The sequence below is a fragment of the Branchiostoma floridae genome, chromosome 3, assembly GCF_000003815.2.
Source record: "Branchiostoma floridae strain S238N-H82 chromosome 3, Bfl_VNyyK, whole genome shotgun sequence".
NCBI classification, from domain to species: domain Eukaryota; kingdom Metazoa; phylum Chordata; class Leptocardii; order Amphioxiformes; family Branchiostomatidae; genus Branchiostoma; species Branchiostoma floridae.
This window is the reverse complement of record NC_049981.1, coordinates 26,057,125-26,074,258: the sequence shown is the minus strand read 5'-3', so window position 1 is coordinate 26,074,258 and position 17,134 is coordinate 26,057,125. Positions and strand designations below refer to the sequence as shown.

The 17,134-nt window shown below is 41.9% G+C and overlaps 1 protein-coding gene across 3 annotated transcripts; it reads right to left on the bottom strand.

Annotated features, from left to right (window-relative positions):
* Window positions 1–1,081: 1,081 nt before the first annotated feature.
* On the bottom strand, window positions 1,082–15,339 carry LOC118410925 (ras GTPase-activating protein-binding protein 2-like). Of its 3 annotated transcripts, none has more exons than XM_035812837.1 (11): window positions 15,249–15,339; window positions 11,267–11,428; window positions 9,614–9,797; window positions 9,154–9,319; window positions 7,988–8,090; window positions 7,334–7,512; window positions 6,504–6,607; window positions 5,866–6,121; window positions 5,019–5,077; window positions 4,552–4,611; window positions 1,082–4,241 (listed from the first exon to the last, which is right to left on the bottom strand). In XM_035812837.1, the coding sequence occupies exons 2-11, from the start codon at window positions 11,410–11,412 to the stop codon at window positions 4,002–4,004; spliced, it is 1,497 nt and encodes a 498-aa protein (XP_035668730.1). In that variant the 5' UTR covers window positions 11,413–11,428; window positions 15,249–15,339; the 3' UTR covers window positions 1,082–4,001. The 3 variants fall into 3 exon arrangements, with proteins under 3 accessions (XP_035668730.1, XP_035668728.1, XP_035668729.1); XM_035812835.1 differs by having other exon boundaries at window positions 15,089–15,258; XM_035812836.1 differs by lacking the exon at window positions 15,249–15,339 and adding an exon at window positions 15,079–15,242.
* Window positions 15,340–17,134: the final 1,795 nt, after the last annotated feature.

The window sequence follows — 17,134 nt, the reverse complement described above, 5'->3', positions numbered from 1 at the left end:
TTTTGCCATGCCATAGGTATACTATCATCAAAATTTTCCAAAATGAATTTCAAAAGTTTTACAATTCAATTGTGTTGTATTTGGCGGAGGTTTTCGCCACAACAGAAGGTACCGATGAAGAAGGAGAAGCACTCACACCGGTTCTAAAAGAATTCCACGAGATTTTAAACTCTGGTAAGACTCGATTTTCCCAGTTCAGTAGTATATTTGTTTTGCAACGCCATAATATGGGCGTACACGCAGCCTCTGAGGAGCAATGACCTATAGTTTGAATGCAACGCTGATTTTCAGCACATGGGGCAGGTCCTCATGTAAAAACACACTGGGTGCAGACACGATCTTTACGGCGCCTAAGAACCTGGCTCATAAGTTCAAATTGGCTAATCAGTTCCCCCAAAAATGAATGCTAACGCTCCTAGAGGGCTGTTGAGGAGGCTATGTGTCCAATGACAATGCGTTTTTGTGGCAAAACCCGCCCGTACAAAGGCACGAAGGTTTATTTTCAGCACATATAGCCCAAGGCTTGTTTCAAACAGACAAACTACTAGTATGCTACACCCTCGTAATACGAACGTTATTCCTAGCAACTAGACAAACTCTTGTTAAGAGTCAGATTGCCCAGATTTGATAACGTCCACTATCTTGACCCTATAGTGACTGAGAATATCAGTTACCGATGAAAGATCACTGACCCTTTAGAGAATTTACGCAGATTTTGTGATTTTGTATTACGTCATGTTCCACCTGGATGTCTAACCTTTGACCTGTACATGTTGCTCTACAGTCACGCCCCTCCCCCCGTCTCTGGTTAACCAGACAATACTCAACAGACGATACTGATGTACAAGCTGAGGTGATAAAAAAATCCAGAATATGCCATACGAATTTCAATCAGGCTGCCTGTGACCTCTGTTGTAGATTCCATCTGGTTGCACTCGCCCTTTTCTCATTATATTTCCTTATCTAGTCCATATCAAACAAGAATAAATGTTAAGAAACTTTTTAAAAAATAACATAGATGTTGCCACAGAGGCTAGCTAGATCAGTCTAAGGAAGGACAAGAAATAACAGTCGTCGGGTAGAAGATGGAATTGGAGCATGATCGAGTGTCCGCTATGGACGAATAAGAACACTTGAACATCAAAGTACAAATGTACAAGCAAAGGAATCTCAACACAGCAACGCAATCACTACAATCCATTTTGGCAGGTCAAGAGTTAACAGTTAGCATGGCACTAGAATATGAGGGTATCTATACATAGAAGTGACGTCATATCATTTGTGAACAGGGGATTCTGAACTGTTAAGATTTTTTACATGGTGTGTCTTACTGTCCGACCAATTGTGAAACATCTAGGGGTAAGTTTAAGTCCCATGGCTTAAGTTAAATGATGTAAATTTCTTAACTTGCCTTCAACGTTTTGTAGCTGACAAAGTGCATGTTATAGAATTGAACATGAGACCACTTTTCGAAAAAATGCTATTGGTGAAATACAACATGTTTAGATAGTCCACTCTTGCACTGTATCACATCAATAGCCGACGTTGACACAGAATGCTGGAAAACTTCATATAACCACCTCATGGTAAAAAGACAGAACTGGCAATACATTTGAAGGAAATTAGCCTTGTATGGGTGCCATCTGTTTACAATATTAGCAGCAATTCTCGGGTGTTTCCAGCATTCTGTCACGTCCGGTAACACAGAATACCATCTTAAACGGGGGTGATTGTACTCTCCAAGCAGAGGTTGAGTCGCGGAGATATAGTAGTAGTCGGAAAAATTACACGGGCGCTCCTCCGACTACTACTATATCTATCTCCACGACTCAACCTCTGCTTGGAGAGTAGATGATTGAGCATGTTTCAATTTTCGTGGTCCACACTTCACATGTCAAGTAGTTGTGATATGAATGAGGGCTTTGGGTGAATAGTTGGTGTCTTCTCTGGTTACACTTATGTTCCATCACCTTTATGGTGCATTGCCATGTTCCAACATCCTTATGTTCAGACATTTCTTAAGCATAACAAACACAGGGATGTTGGAACATAAGGGCTGTCCCCATCTCTCCTAATCAGCATTACATACCCAAGCCATTGTACCTTACACAGACTACAATGTATGACAGGATGCCCAAAGACTACTGGACATTCTCATCTTCAACACAAAACATTCACATTTCTGGGGGTGATAACCCAACAGAGCAAGCTGTCTTATGAATAGATAATCAAATTGGCAAGGCCTTACATCATACTACATATAACAATGTTGACTAGCATTGACCAATGGGTAATGAATGTAATATGGAAGTTCAAAGGCATTGGCTTAGGCTAGATACGTTTAGTGCACAGCTACTACTGCGCTGACCAATGGCAAGAAAGGCTTCAGACTATATTTTGGAGCAGTGACTCTATCCAAGTCAAGGCTTCAGAAGTAGCTGTTGACCTTGTTTTAGGCCCAACATTGGCAGCATGAAAAGCTGCTGTTCATCTGCACTGGCCAACACTTCTGGTGAAAACCAGCAGAGAAGCGTCATTTCCAATTATGCATGATTCTTCCATGCCTGTTGTAAAATCAGGTCTACAGAAAGTATGGACGCAACATTTTTTTTTGCAACAGAAAACAAGCATCAAACACTACCATTACCAGCAATAGATGGTATACAACAGTCAACACTAACATCCTGAACAAACCCAGAGATTGAGAACAAAACACTTTCCCATCAGACAAGAGAAGGATCACATAAGTAGACACACACATACGGACATGTATATTGCAAGTTTGTCAAATATTAGCTTTATAAGTTAAACGGCACATTTGGTTTGTAACATGACGGATGAAAGTTGAGAATTCTGCAACAAGTCCTCTCCCAGGCTGCCATCCCAAAATCCAACTTTTTAGACAAAATTTGACAAAGACAAAAGAATTTGTTTCTAGAGATCTTTTTATTACTGATTTGTCAAAACTTAAAATGCAGCCAGACAAATAAACATTAGTATCATTTACTCTAAGACTAGACAAGAAGGTACAGGCCACATGCCTATGACATCAAATATACACTAGATTTTTTTCCTTGGAAGTAAGTCGACAGACAATACTCATAATATTAGAGGCGTTCTCCTTTCTGTTTTTAACAACAAGAGAACACCGAAGTGGAATTTTGGAAGAGAGCGAAAAACGAGGATGTACAGTAGCTGATTTTTCCTTAGTTTTCTGTCCCTCCATTGACTGAAAATATGCAATTCAGCAACAGTGTTACTACAGCAAATACAAAAGACATTACACATGTATGACACGAGTGAGCTGAAGTCAGAAGAAGCTGGGAAGGTCACGATCAGGTCCTACAGCCCACCCACCGTTGTTAAGTGCTTTGATGACATTTATTCATACCCAAAATTTCCACTCAGTCATAGTGTCCGAGCAAGCAGCCACGCAGAATGACATGCCTCAGGTGTTTACACCTAAACACTGCACTCTTATACAAAAATAACCTAATATTTAGAAATTGGCTAGAGGTACATTTGTCTTATTTATTACAAGGACCTTTTGACCCCCAGCTTCCAGCTCCAGCCATCTTACTATCCCATCAGTCTTGCTACAGACACTGACTGCATTGTAAAATAAACAGTAACCGTTCCTGACACAGCTATATTATTGCAATTCATAATAGTATAAAATTACACGCTTCGTGAGGTGAAAGTTCATGATCAAGTCCTTTGGCAATTCAACAGGTCCTTGAGCGGGCTTTTTTCAGTCGCACACACACGTCTCCTGTGTTGTACGTGTACATGGGTGAAGAAAAACCTGGTACAGAAGATACGCATTTCACACAGGCAGCGATTGTTGGGGCTTGACAAATCCAGAATTGCATATTTCCAGGAAAGCACCAGGCAGAAACAAACAAGGCTGTTGTTGGTTTCAGTCCAGGTCAATTTTTTTCTATATCGTCAACTCGCAAGTCCGTGCGGTTAAGAGTAAGTTTTGTGTATTTTTTTTTATATCAGCGGCGTGGAGGGTAGCGGTCACGAGGGGGCCCGCCGCCGGCACCACCACCCTTGGGGGGAGGGGGGCCGCGTCCACCACCAGAGGGGCCGCCACCACGCCCGGCAGGTGCTCCTGGGCCACGAGGGGGTCCACGGTCTCCGCGCGGCGGTCCGCGACTATCGCCTCGTCCCCGACCTTCTCCACGAGCTTTTTTCTCTTCCACATTCAGACGGTGTTCTCCACGGAACATGATGGGCTGAAAATCAACAGGAGGAATTGTTAGTCAATGATCACAACAATGTCAAGTATCCACATTTATAATGAAACAAGCATGGGTCACTTTTCAATAGTTTTTATCTACATTACAGCGGGCTGGTAGTGGCAACAGTGTATTTAAACTTGTCAGATGTTCAGTTTCTGTTTGACATGTCATCTCATACAGTAAGACATTTTTTGGTAACTTTAATATTTCTGTGACATAAACACAGAACAACAAGACAAGTCTCAGTTTCAGCCAAGGATATCCTGCTGGGTGGTGCAAAGTGTTCAGTTCAGCACAGACTCACCTTCGAATCCAAGATCTTCTGAACAGGCTCTGGGTCATCAAACACAACAAATCCAAAGTTCTGAAAGAAACACAAGAAACAATGGTGAAGACAATGAAGATATCATCCAGAGTGTTATCCTAAGACATAGAAGGAAAACAAACTACAGTAGCTTTGACATTGATCTTATCCACATGCCATTGGGGTAGGAACCAAAAGTCTTCCACTTCATACAAATTTCATTGATAAAGGTGTATGTTGTACATTTTGTTGTCTTTTACATCACACTTATCATGGATCATATTCATTTCATAAGGACACCGGACACCAAAATCCAATTTGGTCCCACGAGTCTTCATGCAGAGGAAAGAGTCTAAGCTGTGTTTTTCTTCTTCTACCATTCTGTATTCCAGAATTAGAAAGAAACCCAAGACAATAGGAATCAGCTATGATTTGGAAATGCTGGAGATACAAGATCTGAGTCTTACCGGCACCCTGCCTCCTCCTGACTTAGTGTTGATACGCAGCTCCATCACATTTCCGTAGTCTGCACAAATGGAAAAGTCAAACATGTTTTCATCATCAATGACTCCTAATACTACAGGATGGTACTGTATGTACCAGACACCAGAGACACTTTACATCTAAACTGAGCACCTGCTATGTATGGGAATCGGATAAACAGATTGTATCAATAAAAAAACTTTGATGCATAACAATTATAATGGATACAGTATATGGAAAAACAGTTGTATCCAGTGAGTCCACATTATTGTATAAATACATAATCAAGTGAAAGAAGAATGCTAACAAATAGCCTTTGATGATGGTTGGACATCCAACTGTGAACAATATCCAAAACAATTCAATATCTACAACTTGATCAGCCAAACAGCAGTTCTTATGGTGTAGGAACAATCTCACTATGATTGACATATCAGTAACATTTACAAACAATGATTACAGGCTAGTGACTTTATCATGTTTGACCTGATTTTCCAGGTACATCTTATGTACTGTTGTACTGTACCTGGTCAGCCAACTTAATCTCCAAGCAGATCATACAATGGCATAAAATAGTACCTAACTGGCCAAAGAGTGCAGTCAGCCAAGAGGTGTCCATTTCCCGGTAGCCAAACACACTCCTAGGCCGGCTTCACTCCTCTGCCAGCTTTTGATACTATCTTATGCTACTGTAGGATCTGCTTGGAGATTAAGACAAGTCATTCTAATGAAGAAGAGTGATGAATGTCACTCCAAATCTTATCCAGGTGTAGAGATTGAAAAGTCTTTAAAACAGCTTTGTGGTTTAAGGACCTTCAGATGAGAACCTACGTGCGAAGTGATCCTTGAGTTCGTCCTCGTTGATGTCGTGCGGTAGGTTTCCGATAAACAGTTGGTGACTATCCGGGTAGCGCGACGGGCGCTGCACTCTCGTCTCCGGTCTTCCCTCCTCGCCCTCGCCCATCTCGCGCCGACCGGGGCCACCGGGGCGGGGACGACGGAAGTCCTGCCCCTCCCGCTGGGGCCGCGGAGCTCGCTGGGGCTGGGGAGCGCCGGCATCCCGCGGTTCCGCTGGCTTCGGGGGAACCTGTGGGGTGGGACATATTGTTATTGCACACAGTACATAGATTAAAAGACACACTTTTGAAACATAAGATGAAAAGGTTGAGAATCACCAAGGTTGGCCCCTTTATCAGATAGGTAAAATCCAAAAAATTTTATTCGATATTCTACACTGTATTGCACTTGTGACACAATTGTCAAGTTTATATCAATACACGCCTCCTTAGGCCCACTTTCCACTTATTACAATTTGTGTGACACTTGATGTCTTAATCAGAATATAATGCAAGATGTAAACATGACCTTAACTGGTCAATGCTGTATAGGGATAGTTTTAGTCTAATCTTCAGCACACCATGCCAGTTTGAGATTTTTATTGACAAAGACGATGTGCTGGTATGACTGACCTGTTGTGATTTGATGACTGTTGGAGGCAGTCCCGTTGTTGTAGCCTGGGGAGACGCCGTGGTGTTTTTACTCGCCAGAGCAGCCCATGAGAACTTCTTAGGCTCTGTAAAAACAAAACAGTCGAAGGTGAGACAATGTTTACACTGAAAGTTTGATTAGCACAATATCCTTTAGGTCTGAGGTGATTGGGCAGTTATTGAAAATCTGAAGAGGGCTGCTGTACTACATTAAAAATGTAATGCGATCACTTACTGGGTTGGAACAAAGTTTTGTTTATTCCTTTTTTCTTTACTATGCTTTACCAAATTTAGCTCTGTTTTAATTCAAGACACCGCAAATATGGTTTCCAGTGTATAACTACTGTACTACTACAGAATTGTTTCAAACACAAAGTTGAAAATTAAAAAATTGAAGTTAAAACTTCCTTCCCCCTTCTACCTAGAAATCATGTCCCAGTGAAATCAAATTATTAGTAACATCCCGTCAGGATGACCTCAGGGTTCTAGCTAGTGCGTTTTAGCGTACCAGGCCACTATGCTATACAGTAATTTGTGACCACCACACTAAAATGAGGACCTCTACGCTAATTCTTACCTGATGTACTTTGCTATCATTTACCTGTTGAACAATGTCTAATCTATGTCTGAAAATGAAAAATGATGATATGCCACTCAAAACTGACCAAAAAATCCTTCATATTAAATGATGCCAATGCCAAGATCCCACTTCCACACCGCCCTCCTGCTTGGTCGCTTCACTACCATGCCATTACCATTTATGCTAAAATAAAATCCTGGCTAGAACTCTGCTTGAGGGTAAGTTGACATACCAGGCTGCTGCTCCTTGGGTGGTTCGGGTTCCTTCACCTCCGGAGCAGTCTCCTGCTGCGGCTCGTACGGCTCAGGCTCCGGAGTCTCCTCCTGCTCCGGAGGGGGCGCGGGCTCCTCCACGGGAGGCTGCGGGGGGACCACCTCAGGGGGACTCTCCTCCAGATGGATGTCACCATTACTGCAGACACACCAGAGTTGGGATATAAGCCAACAGTCACAACATCATCATGTCAATAAAAACATTGCTATATTGCAAACTCTCGTCCTTCATTCCTGGTAACAGCAAAAAAGACGAGCGTACAATACAATGGATGTCACCATTACTGCAGACACACCAGAGTTGGGATATAAGCCAACAGTCACAACATCATCATGTCAATAAACAAGTAGCTTTACTGCAAACTCTCGTTCGAAGCCTCATTGCTGGGTAACAGCAAAAAGACGCGCATCACACAACAATACAAAATGTTGACTACTCTAGTCAGATGCTAACTCTTAACTTGTCAGGGTAGACTTCTGTTTCTTTACCAGTTGACGATGAAACATCCCTGTTTTTCTGTGACATTTAGGTTCTGTGATGTCAAGAGAAGAGTATTATTTCTTTCTTCTATAAACAGTAGTGTTGGGTAGTTTTATTCCCTACAGTAACATACCTTACAGTCTGCTGTGGTTCGAATACCGCAGGTTCCAAAGGAGACTGCTCCGGTGCAGGCGGCTTGGTGGGCTCAGGCTCTGCCTCAATCTCACCCTCCGACTCTGGAACATCACAAATGTCGACGTTCAAAACTGAGTACTACTAACACAAGCTGGCTACCACAACAAGACAGACTTCACAGCCTTATAGCTTGGCAGCACTTATAGTCCCCAAAACCAAAATACAGTCAAAACTACCCAACAAGACCAGTCAGACCAATAAAATATGGCCTACGTGGAGAGTCATCATAGAAAGGATTCTTAATGGTCATGGAGGAAAATTACCTAAAGGAGCACCAAAAAGTGGTTACATTGGCCAAGTGGTCACTTGTACTTTCTTCGATTGCTTACTGTTCTCAATGTTTGTGAATGATGCTATTCATATCTAGGGTCTCTTCACAACTGCACGGCTAGAGATAAGTCAAGCAGGTGAATGCAATACCAATTTTCAAGCTCACAATTTTTGCTTCAGAAACATTAAATTGTTCAACTTCATGCACAGACGTCATCCCTAAAATCAGGGCTGTCCCTTATCTTGAATATGCTTGCTAGCAGTCTCGTTAATTTAATGATACTCAAGATAAGCGTCAGCACTGATTTTGGGGATGACATCTGTGTTTGAACTGGCCTGCATCCAGAACACAAATTCCACTCCCTTTAACAGATGGGTAACAACGCTTGCACCCTGGTAACAAATTGATACCCATCAATGAGTCACCGTTCGTAAAACTTTAAAGGGAGAAGTTGTAACCATCACAAAGCCACTGAAATACGAAAACGTTGTGAAGTGTCAAATCAAAGCTTGTTAAATTTTTGTGCGAGTGTGTACCTAAAGGGCAAAACATGCCATTTATAACGTTAAGTGTATCTTTGAATAAAATGTGGGTAGTTTTTGTAGTACTGAGTCAAACCTTAGTTCCAACACCCAAAACTAGCCAATTGATTTTTGACTGTCCTAGCGCAGTCTTCAACAGATGCAGAGGACAGTATAAATTTCCTTTCACTCATGACCTATAGTGGATGTCATGTAATCCAGCTGTTTTGTCACTTGAATTCTGAGGAAGACAGTTGAAAATTCAATGACCTAATATTTGTGTCGGGAAAAGGCTTTTTGTAAGGCTTTTACCTCCTGCTCGCTCCTGGGCCTCGTAGTCAGAGTCTTCAAACACCTCGTCCTGGTAGCGGAAGATGTCGTTGTGCACATAATACTTCTTGGGTGACTGCGGGGCCAGTACGAACGTCTGCATGAAGCGACGCATGGGCTCACCGTTGTTCGACAGTTCACCAGTGACCTGCACACAACGTGGACACAAGCATGTTAGGATAACAGCATCTTAACTCTCCCAAAACAGGCATGTAGTTAATCTCATGCAAGAATGTCTCTTTTCTTATGGTTAATTTCAGCATAGCATGAAATAGCAATGCTGCTTTTATGGGCTGATATTTTTTGCTGTGTGAACCTTAGAAATCTTGAAATGTTTGCAGTGGGTTTACTTTCATGATGTCCTTCCTCCATGACATGATGACAGTGCGTACGAGTGTTTCCTTGTGTGAAACCACAACTAATAGAAATGAATGTACAGTACCTGCACTACGACGCCGTTCCCCAGGGTAGGGTGGCTGTCCACCTGTCGGATCTTGGCGTGACAGTCGCGGAAGTTCAGCGACATGATCTTCTTGTGGATGTCCTGCTGACCAATCACCGGGTCCTCCACATGCTCGCCGAAGTCACAGCTGGCGTGCAGGAACGACGAGTTATGGCTGTAAAACCTACAGGGGAATGATACAATGGCAAAACCTCAGTGATGCAGGTTCAGATTCAGGGTGGTCACCAGGTGACCCTACCACTGTCATCAGTAGCAAAGATGTTGCTGTGATTTCGGCCACTACACTCTTTCAATCAACACAGTAGTGAGGGAGCCATGTGATCAGCCTACTATGGCTTTTAAGTATAGCTGTGGGGGACAGACTGAGAGAAATTTAACCTTGCATTATTTGCCACAGAATTGTAGTAAATAGTGTGTGCTTACAAGAACCTTACCCACTTTTGTGGCTACCAGTGCAAGCCTGTGTACAAACAAATCTTGAAATATTACCTGCATATGCAGGCTAGTGCAGGAGAAACCCAACACCTAACTAATGCATGAACACCTGAGTAGTACATCTTTTGTAAATCTTTACAGGTAAGTTCATGGAACATTCCAACAACTGAGAGCATAGGTCTATCTTGCTGAATAAATAGTACAAATTTGGTGCTTAATCAATAATGGCTACCTTAGCTGTAAAATGAATCTAGTGGCATAGCAGGCTTTGTTGCAGGCCTTTTTCTTGGCTCAGTATGCCATGTCGTCATATCGTTACGAGTCTTCTGATTTTAATCCTTATTTCAATGAAAAAATGTTGTTCACATTGTTAATTAACTGTGTATTTCCTTATTCACATTTGAGTATAAAGTGGGTGGAGAAAAATGTATTCATATGGACTTTTTTTGTCATAGTTGTTGCCTGTCTCCCTAATCTCTGGGCACCAGCCGGGATGTTTTATGAAATTTGCACCACTGTATGTAACAACAGTAGGCTTTGAAGACTACGTATCTGTCATGAACTTGGAAGACATCCAAATTGGCTGAGGAAGATAACTTTGGGGAGCTGACGTCATCCTTTACTGATTGCTTAAACAGATTCACATTGGCTGTTACTAACCAGCCCAGACAGGGCGGATCCCCACACGGTACCTTGGCAAGCACACATTAACATTTTGCAGCCCGTAAAAGGCACTTGCATGGGAGCAACACTGGAAATAATGAATGGCTACCTAACAAACTCAGCTGCAAATATTGTGCAATATTGATTTTATCTCAATGCCATGAGTTTACAGATCTTTCTCATATCATTTCTGTGATAATCAACGAAACACCAAACACAAATGCTGATTTTGATTGACAAGTATAGAAATATTACTATTACTGACAGAAATCTCATGGTTAGCAGTTCTTTGTACACAACCAGAGTTACTACATCCACTTGGCTGATATTCTGGTAGACTGTCTGTGGCCTTATTAAGGCAATACTGACTGGTTCTAGCCTAATGCTGCAGCTAGGTATAGTTAGACCCTAGGTATTAGCTAGGTATAAACTCTTTTGTTGCACATGTAGAATCTTGTTAAGCAGTGATTTACCAAACTCATGAAATGATACATAATGACACCACGTGGATGAGACCAGGGCATCACTCCTTACCTGTGCAGGTGTTCTGGTGCTTGGTTGAGAAGAGTATAATACTGCCGCACGAATTCCCGCCCCACGCACTGCGAGCTAACGTGCAGCTCCCGCACGTCGCGCGTCACAGTGCTTTGGGGACTGTCGGTTGTCATGACCATGACCATCTGATCAGACCTGGTGCTGCAAGAATCAAAAACAAAAAACAGGGAACATGAGCATAATTACACAAGATACGACTATAATACAGAACTGTAACTTTGAACGTGTTGATACATACATACAAACACACATAGAAATGGTTCAGATAAGATAACCTTCTTGATGAAGGTAGCAAGGAACATAAGCATGAAGACAAAACATCACAAGTCTGTGAGGTCGCAGGACCTAAGTTTCTGGTTATTCAAAATCTGAAGAGTCTTGCAGTAGTTCAGTCAAAAATGTAATGCATATGTTTAATAGTTTGCTGGACCAGCTTTAGCTCAGCCTAACAAAGACCACCATGAGCTGGGAAAAATGTATGAATGTCGCTTTTATGCTTATGGAAAATGTTAAATGAAGCCACAACAATTTTGGCTACCTCACTTGCTCAACATTTTAATGACAGCAACTCTTCATGCCTTGCTTACACAAAGGTTACATGTTTTACTGCCTATGAAGTTAATACCCATGCAGATATCACCATGTAATTGCCACAATTAAGCCTGCTGCTGACACAAGTCATCCTATCTGTGGTCATCTGTCTTGTCTAGAAAACGTGCAGGTGGTCAGCTCCGGTCATTATCTTATGTCAGCCATTTAATTTTGCATCCATGGAAACGGTGAGACCATTAGAAATATGTATTTATGGCCAGCATGACTTTTTAGGGTTTAGGGCTGGGGAAAAATACCCAACTGACCCTAGCCTTCTCGGGTCTAACTAAAGGAACTAAATCAATTTTTTTTCTATCTGACATCTGGGTGATGAAAACAAAGCCAGGTTCCCTGAAGTGTTTATGCTGAAACATAATTTTTGTCAACTGTTGAATCACAACATCCCTTGCCCTCGACAGAGTTCTTACCATGGCAGTTGAATGTTTTTCACTAGTTTTCTTATTCACACCTGAAAATTTGATACTGATAGTATAGAATATAGTACATTTTGACTTATCTTCATGGCTTCATTTTAAAAAGACTGAGCTAAAATATCCTCTCGTGCCCCAAACAGATGGAAGGCACAATCATCGTCAATTGCATCCATGCAGAATTGATTCTTTTCCATATTAGAAGATGGCTGCCATTACACCTTTGTACTGGACAGATATTGAAAAGACTTAATATGGCTTGATATGGCTAATTTTACATACATATTTCATCATATGTTCAAATGACTACAGAAAAAATCTTCTTTAAATAGCCAACATTTCTATAATTGGTCTGCACGCAAGATCCCCTGGTGCATTAAATGGAAGAAATGCACTCGCTTTGTACCAGCAGGTTTCAGTTAGAAAACCACAAAACTGAAAAACTCACTTCTATTGCCTTCCCACAATCAGGTATTCTGGTAACAAAACGATATGCCACAGATGTGGATAGAGCTGTATGTAATCATTTTAACCTTACACCCCACTCCTGATTTATTGGGCGGTTACAGTGACAAAGCCTGGCCTGAAACAAAGGCTATAACCCGTCCGTAGCCTCCCTTGACGTTGATGAAAAATCGACTGGAAAACAGTCCCGACATGTGATCATTCGATGCCATTGATGTCTATAAGCCTGCTTATCTGGTTTAGCTGGTCTTTTAACCTACTATCTTTCATATTAAACAATAGCCAAGCATCTCATTAATGTAAAATTCATACCGTATCCATTTCCTAGAGTCTTCAATTCGCCGTACAATTTTGATGAAAAAATTCTTTGCATGCTACCTCAGTGCGATATAAAACATACATGCAGCACTTTTTATCTACTCTACACATAACGAAATCCCAACAACCATGGCTCTTGTATCACATTGGCTTTTATTTCTTTTATCTAAAAAAAACGACCTGCTTGCATCGAAGAATTATAACATCTACAGAAAAAGCCACAAAGCCTATCCAACACAGCTGCTACCTGCCCAAACCAGACATCCCCCATTGAACTATTTGATCAGCGACAATCAATCACATCCTCATCACTTCACAAACCTCCTGTCAGCCACACATTGGAACACTGCCTCCTGCCACAAAATGGCTGATGAGAATACTACATGGAATTTCACCATTGTGTACTACCACTTATGTTTACAACTGTGAATTTGCATGTGTTCAAATTGACAAAGAGTGGAGGCAAGAAATGTATAAGATCTGTCCACTACAAAATTAACATGCAATAAGGTATCGCAAACTTGACCCTATTAGTGTTACCCAAAGTGCATTGCAAGCCCTCCAATCCCTGACAGAAAAGCAGCATAAATTGTTGATGCACGTTACATGACAAGCAAATTTGACAAAAAGTGCCACAAAGAAAAATTTTATTTTTAAATGCAAACCAGATTGCTGGTTTAGACATGTGGCCTTGTTCAATTTTTTTTTTAAATGTTAAGCAAGCGAAGCTACAAAAATAGTTATATCCATTGTTAGTGTGAATGTCTGTCTTGTAAGTAAAAGTTTTGCCCCCCCCCCCCCTCCCCATTTATCCATGCAAATTCCCCACATGGAGCAGGTTGGCCCACACAGCAACATGGCTGCCCTTTGTTGTTCTAATTCATTAATTGACACAATGCCCCCTGAACCCTTGCACCTGTCTTTATAAGATTTTTGCAGGGCTTCCCAATCAATCAAGGCTTGAACAAGCAAAAAGGAATCCAAGAATCTGATCAAAAGTTGAATATATTGTTGAGATTACAAGAAGATTATAGATTTCCTTTGTGTTCTTTGAAAATTTAGGGAAGTTGAGGTCAGTCTATTTTCCCGTCTGTTCACCGCGTTCATGGTCTTTCTTACAAGTTTCATTTGCATTGTTAGACTGTAGCACGTTAGAGGGGTTCATTTGTCCTAAATGAACTTGGAAGAAAGGTCACATTCTTGAGGAGTGTGGATTTTTGCTCCACCTTGAGGCCTTGAACAGTCTGGACAGGCACGTGACCGAAACCGAATATAGAAGTGAATCATCCTTGGCTTCATTTGGCCTTGTTTTATCACCGTCTTACTCACGCAACCACCCAGACGTTATCACCAAAGTGTGTATCTTGAGTTAAGGTATGAAATATCTCTATTTCGGCCATTCATACCCCTAACAGGAGCAGTGAAATGCTAGAAATGTTCGCGGTACAACTGCGACACAGACACCCCTCACACTACCTAGACAATGTGGGGAGGGCAACAAAAAAACTCACGTACATGAAACAAATTCTTCAGCAGTTCAGTTGTAAAAACTCGGTCCTAGAGCAACTGCCATTAAACTAGTAGCACTGGTACAACCAGCGAATGTTCTAGAAACGAGAAATCCAAGATGGTTCCCAAAAAAATTCGATGTGCTACACTCGCTGCGCGATTCCCGTTTTACAAAATGAATGGTCGGACTTGTCCATTCACGTTTGGTGGCAACGTACAATAAACAAAACTGCTCACTCCAGCTATACAGATTCCAGAATAATAAGCAATAAATGTCTCATAAAATAGAGGCAAAAAGACGCGACGGTGTTAAGAATAGGCCATGACGACGAATAAATTCTTCGGTAAATAATTTTTTCAATGTTCAAAGCGTGTGGACAAGGAACCCGGTCTATCAACATGGCGAGGGGCATCCCTCTGTCGCGAACATGCCACAGAAAACCTGTTTAAACGGGACGAAATTCGGTACTTACTCACCCAAACTTACCTTTCGATTGGAAGTGGAGAGCTCTAATCTAAAATCCTAAAATTTCATGGAGGAAATTCAAGGTTCTGGTGTTAAAATCGTTACAGAAACGTGATGTTCTCCGTGAGTACAGATTGCGCCGCACATGCACCGTGCGCAATGCTGTCAATTTCTGGCTTACCCCACAGCTCTCCCAAAGCTCACCCTCTGATTGGCCAATAGCGACAGAAAAATAATTATTTCTTTTTCCTCATTGGTCGCTTGTGAATAAATCTAACCTCTGATTGGTCGATAAGGGTGTGTTCACACAGAAATACGAATTTGGGCGGTGCGCGCACCCCACCCCTGCTAAGCCACTAGGGAAACCCCGGCAAACAGAAATTTACCGGATGTGATCCTGACGTCACGAATTTCCCGCGAAAATGTGTGAGCACGTTATCAACTTTTCGCGCGCAACAGTTCGGGAGTGGCAACCGCCTTCCGGCACACAAGTTGAGGACAAACCAATGTCTTCCATCAGATCTTTTTTCATGTTATTGTGACTGGTAGTAGTAATAAAATCAACGTCGGCAAAGTTGACATGGTTTATAAACAATGTTTGGCAGGGGCTACGCACTCAGTAGTTTAATAGTCATGGTTAAATTAAAGGCTGAGTCACTTCTGGCCTTCTTGAAAAAAGTGTTCTCAGCCGTACTATCAAAGGTACTGAGTGATTTATTAGCACGACCTTGTGTTGGACAAATGCCAAGTTTTTGATACATTACATCGGGAAGGCCGAATAAGGCGAAGGCCATTGGTACGCGGCCTCATGGTCAGTTCTCTGTGTCCCCGGGAGCGGTTCAAGGGCTACAGGGAAGACAGTACAGTACTGTATGCCTGTGCAAGTTGGAGAGGGGTGGGAGTGCACGTGTTTCGCGATATTAAAAGGACGAAATTCTGGTGTACTTTGAGTTGCCCACGAGAGCCTTACCGAATAAAACCTTTACATTGACGCCAGGTTTCATTGACGGTGGTCAGAAAATAAGGTGTCAGCGTGCGACCGGCGGACATGACAGACAAAATAGAAAGCCCGACAAAAAGCGTTACTAACGGGAAGAAAAAGAAATAGAAAGCCCGAAAAAAAAAAAAACTCCTAAAACATGTGAAAAACAGACCCCGTCAGTCAGAGGGCAACCTCCCAACTACTTGGAAAGTAGTGTTATCGGTGGTTTTTGCCCGTCGTGGAAACAGGAGTCGCGGTCAGGCGCTAGCAAAAGACGGAGCAAACGGTTTCAAATTCAAGTTTACCGCGAAAACGATCCGCAAACAATAAACCACTGCACTGCGAAAATTGAACCTTGGCTCTCGCTATCTTCAAGCAGATGTGAAAATCCGGTTCATTGTTAGAGTTAACTACACCTGTTCCATTTGACACTCTTTTCTAGTATAGTGATTTTTAAGGTTTGCCTTCTCCCCCCGTAAGATTCGAAACCGGATGGCTTTTCGTCGTAACGTTCCTGAAATTCTCGCCAGCAATAGTAAGTCACAAGGAAGCTTCCCATGTCCCCACTATATTACAGTTATGTATCATCACTGAGAAATAAAATAGATAAACAGACTCTCCGGCAAAGACCCGCAAACCACTGGCCTCCATCTTAATCTAAGATACTACTACATACCAGTTTTCTTTGTGGGGGATAGTAAAAAGCATGATAGGAAAAAGCATGACAGAAAAAGCATTATATGTGAAAAAAAATACTCCGCCAGATCTCCCTAGCTGACTCAATCCTTTAGGCTACAGCAAGTAAATTTTGACATCAGCGCGCTCATTCATTTTCCCCTGATTATGAAAAATATTACCCTCCGGACATGGTGAACATGACAGGAAAATACCGAAAAGGGAAAAGACGTCATGCAGTAGCTTGATTGTACTTGTAGAAGTGACACTAGTGCGGAATATCTAGCAATGACTGTGCGTAGTTGTAGAAATGAAACTACGTTAAAGTGACACCAATGTTGTAGCAATGACCAGTCTGCCAGACCAGTGTCACTTTTTGCACCTCTTGAATACAGAAATTTAAGACACTT

What these genes read in the sequence shown, in the direction of transcription:
- LOC118410925 (XM_035812837.1), bottom strand. Translation starts at nt 11,412, where the DNA reads ATGGTCATGGTCATGACAACCGACAGTCCCCAAAGCACTGTGACGCGC. An exon ending in CAGTCATCAAATCACAACAG is followed by an intron (nt 6,122 to 6,503) that starts GTCAGTCATACC and finishes CCCACCCCACAG; the next exon opens with GTTCCCCCGAAGCCAGCGGA. An exon ending in AGAAGATCTTGGATTCGAAG is followed by an intron (nt 4,242 to 4,551) that starts GTGAGTCTGTGC and finishes GTTGATTTTCAG; the next exon opens with CCCATCATGTTCCGTGGAGA.